The following is a 13,449-nucleotide window of genomic DNA, read 5'->3' on the forward strand; positions in this document are numbered from 1 at the left end:
TTGCCAGAATTTTAAAGCTGAAGCAACATTTTATCAAGAGTAATTACAGCTTGTCATGCAACTGACTCAGTAGGCAAATTTGGGTTTTACTAGTTTCACATAGTTACCCTATAGAGTTCTGTTTAATCGTATACCAAACTGGCATTTTCACTGTCCACAGTGTAACATCAATCTGGTATCATCTTCCTATCTTCCTTCCCTTCTTTTCCAGCTTGGTTTATATGCTGTCCCAGTTGAAATGAATTGGAAGCAGCTTACATACCTAAATACATATTAAGATCAAAACAGTTAAACAAAAATAACAGCATAACAGTACAATGTTTCAGAGAAATACCAATCACATAAATAATCCTACTTCGTTATAATTCAGATCCTTCTTTGGTTTTGCTCATACATATGGATTCATCATGCTGTTGCTGTTTGAAAACAGCAACATTATACACAGTGGTAATATGCTAAAGAAACGAAAGGCAAGAAATAAACGATACATAATAAATAAATAAACTAAAAGGAAACCTACGCAGATCTAGTTTACTTTATCAACTCCTTATATTTTTGTCCTTGCACACTGCCTTTATTTCTGTCACATCTAAATACTATTTCATACACTTGGTTTTTTAAACTTATGGCCTCTCTGTTTTTGAAGAGCTCATCTTCTTCATCCAGCCATGACTTTCTCTGTCTTCCCCTTCCTTATTAATTCTTCCTTTATATATTTGTTTTGCAATTCAGTTCTCATTCTCTCTATTTAACTATATACTTTTTGCATACTTGTTTCTCTTCTGTATCTGACCATCTTACAAAAAATATTATCTTTGTGTCTTCTATCTCTATGCATTCCTTACCACTGGTACCTCCCCTTCTAAACTCTGCATCTAAGATACTTGGTTCAGAATTTAGAACATTATTTCATCTGTTGGATGACCACCATCTTTTCATTTTTCATACAGGACTGTGCAGTATCATTTTTAGCATCAATTGGGGGGAGGGAAATAGCTTTCAGGGCCCATTTAAAGGATATGATCTTTCCAGATTTCTTCAAATGGATAGCACCCATCATTATATTTGTATTTACCGAACAAATACCCTACTCCATTCCATTTGTACTCTATTCATTCCAATATTCTCCCAAGCAAAATTAATTTCCCAATTTAATCCCGTACTATAAACTGGACCTCCACTCCCAGAAAGACACAACCATTAGAAAGGCTGTCATCTTTTTCATTCCCCTTCTCCAGACCTCCCTCCAGATAAAAAATTTGCTGCTAAAACTTGTGCATGAAGAGATCATGATGAAGAAGAGCTGGATATTTACTTCTAACTGCATCCTTTGAGTGGTCAACTATGAATTCACACAGTCCACTCTACTTTGCTTGGTCTCAGGTGATTTTATTTTTCCTTCAGATCTGCTGTGTTAAGTTTAAAATCTGAAAAAGTTCAGCTAATCACACTATATGCATGGGAGGGCAGGGCATCCTATCAAATCTTTTAAGTTCTGTAAGGTTTTGAATAGGACTTTGTGCAAGCACATTACTCTTGTGTGTGAATTCAGGGAACCACTCAAAGAACTGTACTAATGGATACAAAATAATTTTTATCAAGTCTATTCACATTAGATTATTATGTTCTAAAATATAATGATGTCAAAATGGCTCTAATTCAAATAATAATTTGGAAATGAGAAATATTCCAAACCGTGTAATCTTGGGTGACTAAATCTACATTATTATAAGCTGAAAATTTAGCTCAGTTGTCTGTCTCGGAAACATGTCGTGTAAACCAGTTAAGTGTAACATTTAACACTGAGGAAGGTCTGATAGTAAAAGTTGAAATATTTTGAATTCATTTAAAGCAAATCATAATGGTTGGGTTAGGTTTTATGAGTTCATTTTATTGTATTCTTTTAATAGTATGTGTAAATTTCTTTTTCACATGTTTTTAATTTTAAAATTGATTTATCTGGTTTATGTATTTTTATGATATGAGGTTTTTCAATGCAATTTTCCTTTTATTTTTATTAAATTTGATTTCATAGAAAATGTTTAAAAATGTTTTGTTCTTTTTTTAAAAAAATAAGTTCTGGTCAAGACGTCCAAGGGACAAGCGTGGTTGCAAATCTTCCAGTCCTGATGCGACAGAATCCTACAGAGACGCTGAGGAGAGTCTTGCCAAAAGTTCGAGTAGGTACAGCATGCTTTCCTATTAAAGTATTCCAGTTATACCAAGAACAAACCTCCCACTGATTTTAACAGCTGTGAATATTTTATTACAGCAAAAATTATGTACAAGTAGTCATTGACTTACAACCATTTATTTAGTGATTGTTAGAAATTACAACAGCCTTGAAAAAAATGACTTATGACTGTTTTTCACAGTTATATCTATTGCACATCCCCATGGTCACATGATCAAAATCTGGACACTTGGTAACTGCTTCACTGTTGCAGTGTCCCAGGGTCACATCATCACCTTTTGTGATGATGGAAAGTCAGATTCACTTAACAGCTATGTTATAATTTAACAATTATAATGATTCACTTAATTGTGGCAAGAAAAGTTATAAAATAGGGCAAAATTCACTTAACAAGTCTCCTACTTAATAACAGAAATGTTGGGCTCAATTGTGATCATAAGTCAAGGACTACCTGTATAGTTCTCTATTTACAACAGTTTGTTTAGCGACCCTTCAAACTTACAGTGACACTGAAAAAAGTAACTTATGACCATTGCAACATCCTCATGGTCATGTGATCAAAATTCAGACAATTGACTCTTACGTGTGATGGTTGCAGTATCCCAGCATCATGTGTCCCCTGGCATAATGACAAGGTTAGTAACAAGCTGATCTGGCTTCACCACTTAGCTGCAAAATGCTGCAAAGCCAATATTTCCTTCCAAATATTAATGAGAAACAGCAATGCTGAAACAATTGCTGCTGATTCCCAGTTTCTTCAAATGGCAGACTTTAAAGGGATAATCTTGCAATCACAGGAAGACAAAAGAGCAGGCAAAAAAGTCTGGCTAGTTTTGCCTGAAGGGTTAGAGCCTTACTGCCCCCCCCCCTTCAAACTGGCTCTCTCAACAGCCCGCCAGGTGATTTACACATGTACAATATACACACACAGAGACAGAAACACATGTGAAGACTCTAAAGCTTTCACACCCTAAAAATGCCAGCATGGAGGATATGCAATAGGTGCGGAAGAGTGAGTATTTTAGCCTCATGGTCAAGATGTGAGAAATTTGAATCTGATCCTGCCACAGGTTGGGTGAAAGGAAGGGGTAAGTTCATCCCAAAACTAAAAGAATACAAGGGAATTCCCCCTTTCCTTTCTTCTCTTTTTTTTTAACCTCCTACAACTCTGTCCAGGTGCCACTGGAGGAAAGAGCGGGAAGGGGTGAAAGCAAGGAGGGTTTCACACACAAAAAAGTGGCCCTGTCCCCAACCACCCCCGGTATGGGCTGCTTTTTTCCTTCTCCTTGCCTGCACATCAAAGCAATGTCCTCCACCTTCCCATGCCCAAGTCCACTCACCCCTTGGCGTGCGGATTGGCTGCCCAGATGCACATTTATATGTCCCACATAGCCAAATGGCTGTGGAAAAGTACCCCCCTGTGAAACACAGTTGATGAAGGGGCAGGGGAAGAATGCTGCTGGAATAATGGCAGGAGAGGACTGCTGGTGGAGAGCCAGCCGAGTAAGAATGCCTATGTTTGGTCAGTCACAGTGACGTGCCTGAGAAGAAGTGGGCATATGTTAAGGCAGCCGTGTTCAATTGTCCTAAAGTGAGAAAGCAAATAAAACACAATAACTATAAATTAGGTGTGATTTAAGGTGTGATAAATTTTACAAACAGTAAGCTGTACATTTTATACTTGTCATATTTCCTTTTAATGTGTGTATATCTTTTGCTTAGTTATTATTATTTTTTGATCATACAGGAAGTTCTGCCTGTTGCAAGTGTGGAAATGCAGTTAACAGCAGCTGTTTCTCTTTTGACAATTCTTCAAGAAGAATCAATATCCATCCATACTTATTCTCACTCATTCTTACAACTCATTCTACAGAATCTGGAGCATAGAGATGCAGGTCAGAGGAATGCCATGTTGCTGATTTCTTAGTTTGCTCTTCTTTTTCTTCTGATAATTTACTATTTAAAGCAGTACATGCAGGAATAAAATATGTAATTACACAATAGATTTGCTAGTGCTACATCATGTAGTTGATTAGCTTTTGTTTTGTTTCACCTTTTTTTAAAAGAAACCCCTTTTAATTCAATTATAAAAAAGAGAAGGGAATTACAAGAATCTAAGCAGGCCCATAATGAGAAAGACACATAAAAAGGAATGAGGTGGTGATGGCAATCCAAAGAATGCCCAGAAATTAAAACTATGAGGGTGCTCTACAAACATCCCAATGTATTTCCACTTTGTGCTTACTCACTTGTGATCCCTTCTTCTCTAGTCTCTCATGTTTGCAAGGGGGAAACAAAAAGAAAAACAGATCAGGCACAAGACAATATGTACTGACTATAATGCTAATCAAATGCCTGAGAGACACTACAAAGGTCACTAATGTGAACATAGGTCTTAAAGTTAATTTTTCAGCACTGTCAAAACTTCATTTGGTCACTGTACAAGTCAGTAAACCCAAAGGTAAGTTCAATCTAGGCTTTTATTTGGTGGAAGCCAAATTCCTATTTGATCAGTTAAATTATATTTTAACATACTAACTTCTATAATGTATACATTATATATTTATTTTAGTGTTACTGCTGTCATAATGTTGTTAATTGAAGTCATTGTTTAAAAGAATTTTACGTAACTGGTTTGAGGTGCTTATGTCTGTAGTTTATTTGTACTTCACAGGTGTCAGTAATGCTTGGCTGGACACACTTCTTGCTGCAATAGAAGCTCTTCCAAAAGAAACTATTAGACATGAGGTAATATTGTTTTCCCATGATATTAGTGGGAAGAAATAATATTGACTCAGTGATGTATGTAGATCATACTCTAATTGTAATATCCTGGTTTCAGAAATTATCTTCAGATGGAGGATGAATGATAGATGTTACTTAGAGAAACACCAATCATATAGTGTTGCTTAAAGAATTATAGAAATAAGAATTATTGTTTGTAAAAGTATGTCACAAAAGACAGCTGTATGGGAGACAAGTAAAACATATATGAGAGAAATTTTAATCAGGAAATTTGCAGCAAATCAGGAAAAAAGAACATAATAGAAATTATAATTAGAAGATAGAATAAAAGACAGGATAGAATCATAAAACTAGTCTCTATCAACAAGCACTAAAACAGTTCAATAAAGTAACAATTAGATTTATTGGAAGTGATATAATTTGAAAAGATAAAAAAGTAAACAAAATCATTTTGAAAATGCAAACAAACCAAGGAAACCTCTAGCATATGAAGTGAGAAAAAAGAAAGAAAGAAGTCTGATATAGCTATTAAGAAAAAAAATTATATATAGGATTGGTAATAACAAAAGAATATTTTGTGTGGAATTATATTCCAGGCATAAAATAACAAGAGGCATTCAAAAACATTTATTGAAAACTCAGCTTAAAGATGTACTAAAGAATGTAGATAAATCTTAAATGCTGTTGACTTTGTGTAACAAAAAGATAGAAGAGGTATTAGCAGAACTCTTATTGAAAATGATGAATGAAAGTCAAACAAGAAAAATAATACCAAAAGCTTGAGAAGAAAATGTTTATAAAGTTAATACATAATAACCCAAAGAAATCTCAGGCATATAGGCCATTTTTTTTACAAATATATATTAGCCAAAATGTATGAAGTGCATTCCCAAAACTGTACATGTAAATCAGACAATTATATTCCAAAAAGTAAAATAAAAGGTAACATTCATTATAAATAGACTAAAATTTGTCAACATTAATAAAAAGAAGGCACCTGTTATATTTTTAGACGTAGAAAAAAGCCTTTGATAATTCAGAATGGACTTTTTTTTGCTAGAGACATTAATTCAAATGAAACCTGGAGTATTAAAAACTTGGCTCGATAACATATATTAAAGCAAAGATTAGTGAATGTTCAAGATTTATATGGAATGGGAAAAACCAAGTTATGTTTAAAATTTACAAAACTTAAAATAATTTACATTGTTCTAGATCCGAGAGTATATGAGTTTATCTTAGTGGTTTTATTAACTTGGCCATTATGCCACAGGTTAATGTTTTTCTGATATAGAATTTTTTAAATAAATTTTATCAAATGTAATCTATAATTTCGAGTATGCTGACTCTTGCTGCAAGGTTGATTTGGAAAGCTGATATTAATAAAGATTTTAGCATGTGAAGTAGTTCTTAATGCATATTTTTGTTGCTTGACTTTTATTTATCTAATTCTACATTTGTTACCTGAATTTCTTCTTCTTTTCTGTCTTATAGATCCTGAATCCTCTTGTTTCCAAGGCACAGCTTTCCCAAACGCTTCAGTCTCGCCTGGTTAGTTGTAAAATCTTGGGGAAATTAGCTAACAAGTTTGAAGCTCATATGTGAGTAGCTTGTGTGTGTTTTAGATGTCCTAATGAATAAATGGTCTTCTACAAAGGAAACAAGGTGACCTCATTTTGTTGCAATAGAAAAGAATACTAGTTTTGGATATTGACAAACTGTATATTAGACAGTGATCCTAAGACACAATCTATAAACCTCTGGTGAGGAGCAGCATTTTTTTTATCTAAATGGGAACGACTGAATCTACATAGCAATTGTAGGTCCTGAATTGTATCCTCTATAAAAGATAAATATTTTCTACACCTTCAATTATCATGTTTGTCCTGCACAGTGTCATTCAGCAAATTTTATTCTTATTTCCATGATTTGCCCTAGTGCTTGCCATTTTAGAGTTTATGTTATTTTGTTTGGAAGTGTTTTTAAATTTGTTGTCAAGACTGGTATACCATATTGAAGGATATACAATAATTGCATGCCATCCAGCATGAAAGCAATTTCAGAAACAGTCAACCTCATTTTTGTTCAGAAGTACCACCTTGTTTGCTCTTATAATGGTATAATGGATTTGTCTGCCTGTCTTTTAGTTTTCAAAGAATATGATAGTGTAACTTAGAATAGAGTTTATATAAGAATTGAGATTTATGAATGTTCAAGGTAGATTCATTGTGATTTGCTTAATTTTCTTCAGACTTTGCATTGGCATGTTGATAGGCTTACAGCATGTTGGATATTTTATGTGGGTGTGGAAGACATTAAAAATAACGTCAGTGAATGTTACTCGAATCCATTATCTTCTGTTTAGCATATGAATTTATTTTATTTTTTATCTTGCTGTGGAGATAATACCCCCCCCCCCTTTGAGAACTGTATGGTGAATAGCCAGGAAATAAAGGCACCCACTATATTTTAACAATGATGTAACATAGATTGCTAGAATTCTTGACTTCATCCTTTTTTTCCTGTGTGCCCATGGGAAAGAAGAAAACATTGATCAAAATATGATTTGACTTCAGGATGATGCCAAGTAGCCAGTCAAATTTTGTTCTGTGATGATTCTATGAAAGCAAAGTCCAAAGAATGCTTGCCTTCATCCTGATGCCAATCAACAAATGAGGGAACAAAATGACCAAATGAGGCAGGACTAAATGAAATAGGTTTTCAAAATGTATTTTGTCTTCTCAAGAACCTTCTGTTGTTTCTGAAGTATATTGTGAGTTTTAAAGCATTTAGTTCAACTCTAATAATATCTTGATTTTCTAGAAGATTTTTTTCAGATCAGTCTGATTTGAACAGAGATGAAATTCATGCTGTATCATTTATGTTGCCTGTTCAGTAATTTAGAATTTTGATACATTTTCCAATTATGTATCTACTTACATATTTTAATACTGATCAAGTAGTTATGGTTTGCAGTTCTATTTGTTTGCTAACATTTGTGCTTCTAGTATTTCACTATTAAATATTGTTATGATGTTATAGTGGTCTATATGTTCTTAACATTTGAGAAGTGTAAATTATCTTTTATATATATTGTAGTGGTGTTGTTCAGACATTGAAAAAACATAAATACAGTTATTACATACAGTATTGTAACAATTATATAAATAATATTTATGAGTTTTTTATCCTTGTTTACAGTTTTGAAATATATGTGACAAAATTATGAGAGCATTTTTTTCTATTACAATTTAACTGTTTCCTTTTTAGCATTAAAAGAGAAATCCTTCCCTTGGTAAAATCTCTTTGCCAGGATGTAGAATATGAAGTTCGTTCCTACATGTGCCGGCAGCTAGAACTAATTGCTCAAGGAATAGGGTGAGCAAAACTTGATAATTCATAATTGATAAATCAGTGAAAATAATTCCAGATATTTGTACTAATTTGCAAGAGATCACACAGTTTCTAAATCGGATTTAACATGTTAATATAAGTTTCCAAATTAGTTACTCCAATTATAAGTGATTTTCTTTTATGAACAACCAAGATATATTAGATATGTTAGGGGAAAACAATCATGCTTTTCTTAAATTTCAATTGTTAATAAATTCACCTTTGAATCCTGGGCTATTTCTCTCACAGCCAATGTGACATAAAGATTAGAATATCTGGAAAAAATCCAAATTCAAATTATCACTAAGCTGATCTTGGTCAATTAATAAAGTGTGACTATTCTGCCATTAAGTGAATCCAGAGTTAGGTAAACTGTTATAACCCAATATCAGTATATCAGTGGTTCTGCATTATGTTTAGTGCTTGAGTGCACTGAGTGACATACTGTAGCCCTCTGTTCTAGTTTATATGTTTTTCCACATATGTAAACAATTTGGATGTGTTTAGGAAACATGATTTTAAACTTGGCATGGTGCACAAATATAATGGAGTACAGATAACCTTTGACCTATGATCATCCAGTGATCATTTTAAGTTATGCCAATGCTAAATGAATATTGGTTACGATCAATCCCTGGAGTCCTGGCCAGCAGTCATTGATTGAGATCTGAATGCTTGGCAGCAGATTCATAGTTTTTATGCCATGGCAGTTAAGAGCAAAAGATTCTTCTTTGGTTTAAGTTTTTCCTAAACTGGAGCTCACTAAATTAATGGTGAAACTGACATCTTGAGACAGGAAAATGAAAAATAAGTAGGTTTGGGCTTTCAAAATTAGAATTTTATTTTTCTATCGTCCTGTTTATTCTCTTGACTTTCCAGGTGATGCCATAAGCCATGGTTTTCGGTGAGCATTGGACTACACACACACACACACACACACACACACGATTCTCTCATAAAAGGATGGAGAGAGTTATTTCAAGGGGGGCACCAGACATAGAGAAGCCTCTTTTTTATGTGCTCACCTGTCTAGCAGCGTAACTCCCACTGGAATGTCAATAATTATTTTACTCAACTGATGACAAACAGAACAAATCTCTACTGAAAGCATTTCAGCATTCAAACTCTTAACACATAAATTTTGCTCTAGATTACACTGTTCTTGTATGTGAAATTTTACTGTGTATATTGCTGAGAAATTAAATGCAGTAAACACTCTACTTAGTAGTTAGACCCATTGATTTTAATAAACTAATTATTACTTGATTAACGAATTCTATTCATGTTTAAATATATTTTTCTGTAGAAATAGATTAAGGAAATATACATATTGAAAGCCATCTCTTATTTCCAATGTATGGATACTATAATAGCTGAAAATTATGAATTATTTATTAAATGTTTGCTGGTTTTTTTCTTTCTTTCTTTAGAACGGAACTAACAAAAAATGTAGTGCTTCCAGAGCTAGTAGAATTAGCAAGGGATGAAGGCAGCAGTGTACGTCTTGCAGCTTTTGAAACTTTGGTAAATCTCTTAGAAATGTTTGATGCAGGTAAGATTCATTAGCTCTGCAGCTATTTTTCTACCTGTTATGATCTTTTCTAATATGCTAATAATCATATGTTGATTATTCGTCCCTTTCTAATCATATCTTTTCTGTTTTTCAGATGACAGAAGTCAAACTGTTCTCCCATTAGTGAAATCATTCTGTGAAAAGTCCTTTAAAGCAGATGAATCTATTCTGGTTTCATTATCTTTTCATTTAGGGAAGCTTTGTAATGGACTATATGGTATGACTAAAAAGTTCTAAATACAGTTTTAATGGTGCTGCATTTGTTTATATTTGTTGGAAACATTTAACACTGCAGTCTAATTTGGGTTTATTTCTGGAATAAAGAACCCTTACTATGCAGTTAAATATAAGAAGGAAATATATAATTAAATGACAAAATCTGCTACTTTCCTCCAGATAATGTTTGATATGATAATATTGGTATGAATTTTTAATCAATATCTGCTTAAATCAAGGAGAGAGGTAACCTAGAACTAAGGAGAAATTTCCTGACAGTTAGAACAATTAATCAAAGGAACAACTTGCCTCCAGAAGTTGTAAATGATGCAACACTGGGAGTTTTTAAGAAGAGATTGGACAACCATTTGTCTGAAATGTGTAGGGTTTCCTGCCTAAGCAGGGAGTTAGACTAGAAGACTTGCAAAGTCTCTTCCAACTCTGTTATTCTATGCTGTGCTGTGCTATGCTATGCTATGCTATTCTATTCTATTCTATTCAATATATAGTATAACTACTTAGTATAATTTAGAAAATATATGATTTATAAACATTCACTTAAAAATAGTTGAAATAATTAAATACCAAATAAAATAGTGTCAAGCAAACAATTATTTCCTAGGTGCCTTTGGGGGGGATCTATTACAATACCCAAACCAAAGTGGATTTCTAATGAGTTTAATTCACATCCTGCAAATTTTACATGGAGGGAGAATGAGCTGAAAGGAAAGGAAGATTGTTCTCAAAAGGTGGAACTGTTCAGTGGCTGTAAGAAAAGCTGGTGCTGCACCATAGTTATTTACAAACACTTTGAATTGGGTCCAGAAGCTTACTGACAACCTACAGGTAGTCCTCAATTTAACTACCATTTGTTTAACTGTTCAAAGTTACAATAGCACTGAAAATAGTGACTTACAACAGATCTGAGCCTCAGTCAGAGCCTAGTTTTGACTGACAGAACAGTTTGTCCATACTTGCTTGCAAAATACATAGACAGTTTCATGTTGGTGTTGTCTCTCTGGTAATGACTATATGTTAGTTTGTCTTCTAAATTATTGGAAGAAACCCTAAATATTTGTAGTATTCTCTTAGCCTATCTTTTACTTCATTAGTAAGATATGATTTTTAATGTTTTGTTGACACAGTGTTACAAGTTACTTTTGAACTTTTCAAGTTCTGCTTCTTCTAAAACGAAGGTTGGAATGTGGACTTGGATCATCATAATATTGGCTTGCCCGGAATTCAAATAGAGACCATTCTATCATGGTTATCCAAGCATTGACTCTGAGTCCCTTTTGTTAATAAGGTTGACCTTTCTTCTATGGTATTCTTGTTCATAATAGAAGCTTTGATGTCCTCTCATGTGAAATGGTCTATTTCAGTATTCCTTCTTATGATTCTGCTAGACTTCATCAAGTTTGCCTTGGATCATGATTCCAACATTTCACTATACATTTTTTGCAGCATCAATTTATCCTTTTGATAATGATATCAGCAACTGACTATCCTTTCACCTTTAATCCAGCCACATCACAAAGACCACTACAACTCAGATATTTGGTGTCTGATTTTTCCTCAATAGCTTGCTATATACTTTGCAACCTGTAGAACTAATGTTCAGATTATATGTTTAATCAGATTTTTTGGTAAACACTGAAGGAGGTTGCTATTTCCTTCAGCAGTGTATTTGTCCCTTCATGTATGACCTGCCCATCATGGGTTAATTTTTTGGAAATGTATAACTCTCACAAAAGAGAATATACATAGCTCAAGGTTGAACTGTAGAGTCCTTGGTGTTCTCTGAATTTGGTTGTTTGCTTGCAGATGTTTCATTATCAAACCAGGTAACACTTTCTGTAGATACAACTAATCTGGTAATGAAATATCTGCAAGCAAACAAACAAGCTTGGACTCCATGTACCTCCCAACAATATACAGTAAATTGTATCATTGGCATGTGCAAACCTCTTCAGCATTTCAAAATAACAATCCATGAAATGGGGAAATAGTAAGCTTTAAGATTTTATTTAGTATATTATAGAAAAGCCCTAAAGCAGGAGTTCATATATACTTTTAGGATATAAGCCTCGCATGTTTGGAAATATGCAAGTGAAATCACATAGAATACAGTCACCCTTATCTTGATATTTTGGAGAAGTATTAGATTGCTGTTAGCCCTACAAAATGTGGGTTTGATCAGTGCAGAGAGGAAAGCCTCAGTATATTAGACGTTCATGGTAATTATTTTGTTATAGTTCTTTGATCTGCAAATACTATATTTCAAAGTGATAGAAAATAAAATATTTAGTTTAATCAAATCTGTGTTTCTTCACATTAACATAGTGTTTTCAGAAGTTATATTTGGAGTCTGTTAAGTTTACAGTTGCGCGAGGCAACTAGGGGAAGAGGAGATGAAATTTGCCGGTATTGTCAATGAACAGCCTGGCATGGCAAAGATTTAAAGTGCTAAATTCATTATGTCTGCTACTTATAAGCACAATGATTTGATAGGCTGTCATTTAACCAATTTATGAAAATAAAATATTGAACAAGTATTTTATTTGTTTAAAGGAATTTTTACACCAGAGCAGCATTTGCGATTTTTGGAGTTCTATAAGAAGCTTTGTACACTGGGATTAGAACAGGAAAATGGGCACAATGACAACCAGATTCAGCTGCAAACCCTAGAACAGGAAAAGAAATACATATCAGTGAGGAAGAACTGTGCTTACAATTTACCTGTGAGTGAAATGCTCTTTTGTTTATCCATAATTTATGTGAAAGATAGACTTGTGAAACTTTAAAGAGAGATTATTTCCTCTGAAACACATTTTCTCCTAAATCAGCGATCAGTAAGGTTAATAGGGCTGTTTAACAAAGGGTAGTTTAAAAGAAGAAAGAAGGGTTGCCTGATTCAATGGCCATTGTCGCTTACTCCAGCTAAATGGACAGATTATAATTTCTATTTCTGACAATTATTTTTGGAGAGCAAATAGGAAAGTGAAGCAGGGGGCAGACATATATGTGCTAACCTTTATCATATATTAAATCATTTATATTTATAGGCCATGATGATTTTTGTGGATCCCAAAAATTTCAATTTGGAACTGTATTCTACATTCTTCTGTTTCTGTCATGATCCTGAAGTACCAGTTAGACATACTATGGCTGGTAGCTTCTATGAAGTAAGTCAAGAAAATGTATGTTATGGAAACACTGTTTGCGTTAACGTTAATAAATATTTTTAATATTGAATCTTATTTTGACATGTTTATAATTATCTAAAACATCACATTTTAACCTATTAAAAGTACTTCTTAAAAGATTG

At 33.5% G+C, this 13,449-nt stretch overlaps 1 protein-coding gene across 1 annotated transcript in view; it reads left to right on the forward strand.

The window, feature by feature from the left end:
• The first annotated feature begins 2,077 nt into the window (after positions 1–2,077).
• Positions 2,078–13,449, forward strand: part of PPP4R4 (protein phosphatase 4 regulatory subunit 4) — a 37,712-nt gene continuing 26,340 nt past the window's right edge. The window contains exons 1-9 of the mRNA XM_032223838.1: positions 2,078–2,180; positions 3,942–4,089; positions 4,869–4,942; positions 6,434–6,540; positions 8,210–8,317; positions 9,763–9,884; positions 10,000–10,122; positions 12,693–12,862; positions 13,187–13,306. Of these exons, the coding sequence (XP_032079729.1) occupies positions 2,130–2,180; positions 3,942–4,089; positions 4,869–4,942; positions 6,434–6,540; positions 8,210–8,317; positions 9,763–9,884; positions 10,000–10,122; positions 12,693–12,862; positions 13,187–13,306 (1,023 nt within the window). The 5' untranslated portion in view covers positions 2,078–2,129. The remainder of the gene's footprint in view (positions 2,181–3,941; positions 4,090–4,868; positions 4,943–6,433; positions 6,541–8,209; positions 8,318–9,762; positions 9,885–9,999; positions 10,123–12,692; positions 12,863–13,186; positions 13,307–13,449) is intronic.

This window comes from Thamnophis elegans, chromosome 1 (assembly GCF_009769535.1).
Source record: "Thamnophis elegans isolate rThaEle1 chromosome 1, rThaEle1.pri, whole genome shotgun sequence".
In the NCBI taxonomy this organism is placed as follows: Eukaryota; Metazoa; Chordata; class Lepidosauria; order Squamata; family Colubridae; genus Thamnophis; species Thamnophis elegans.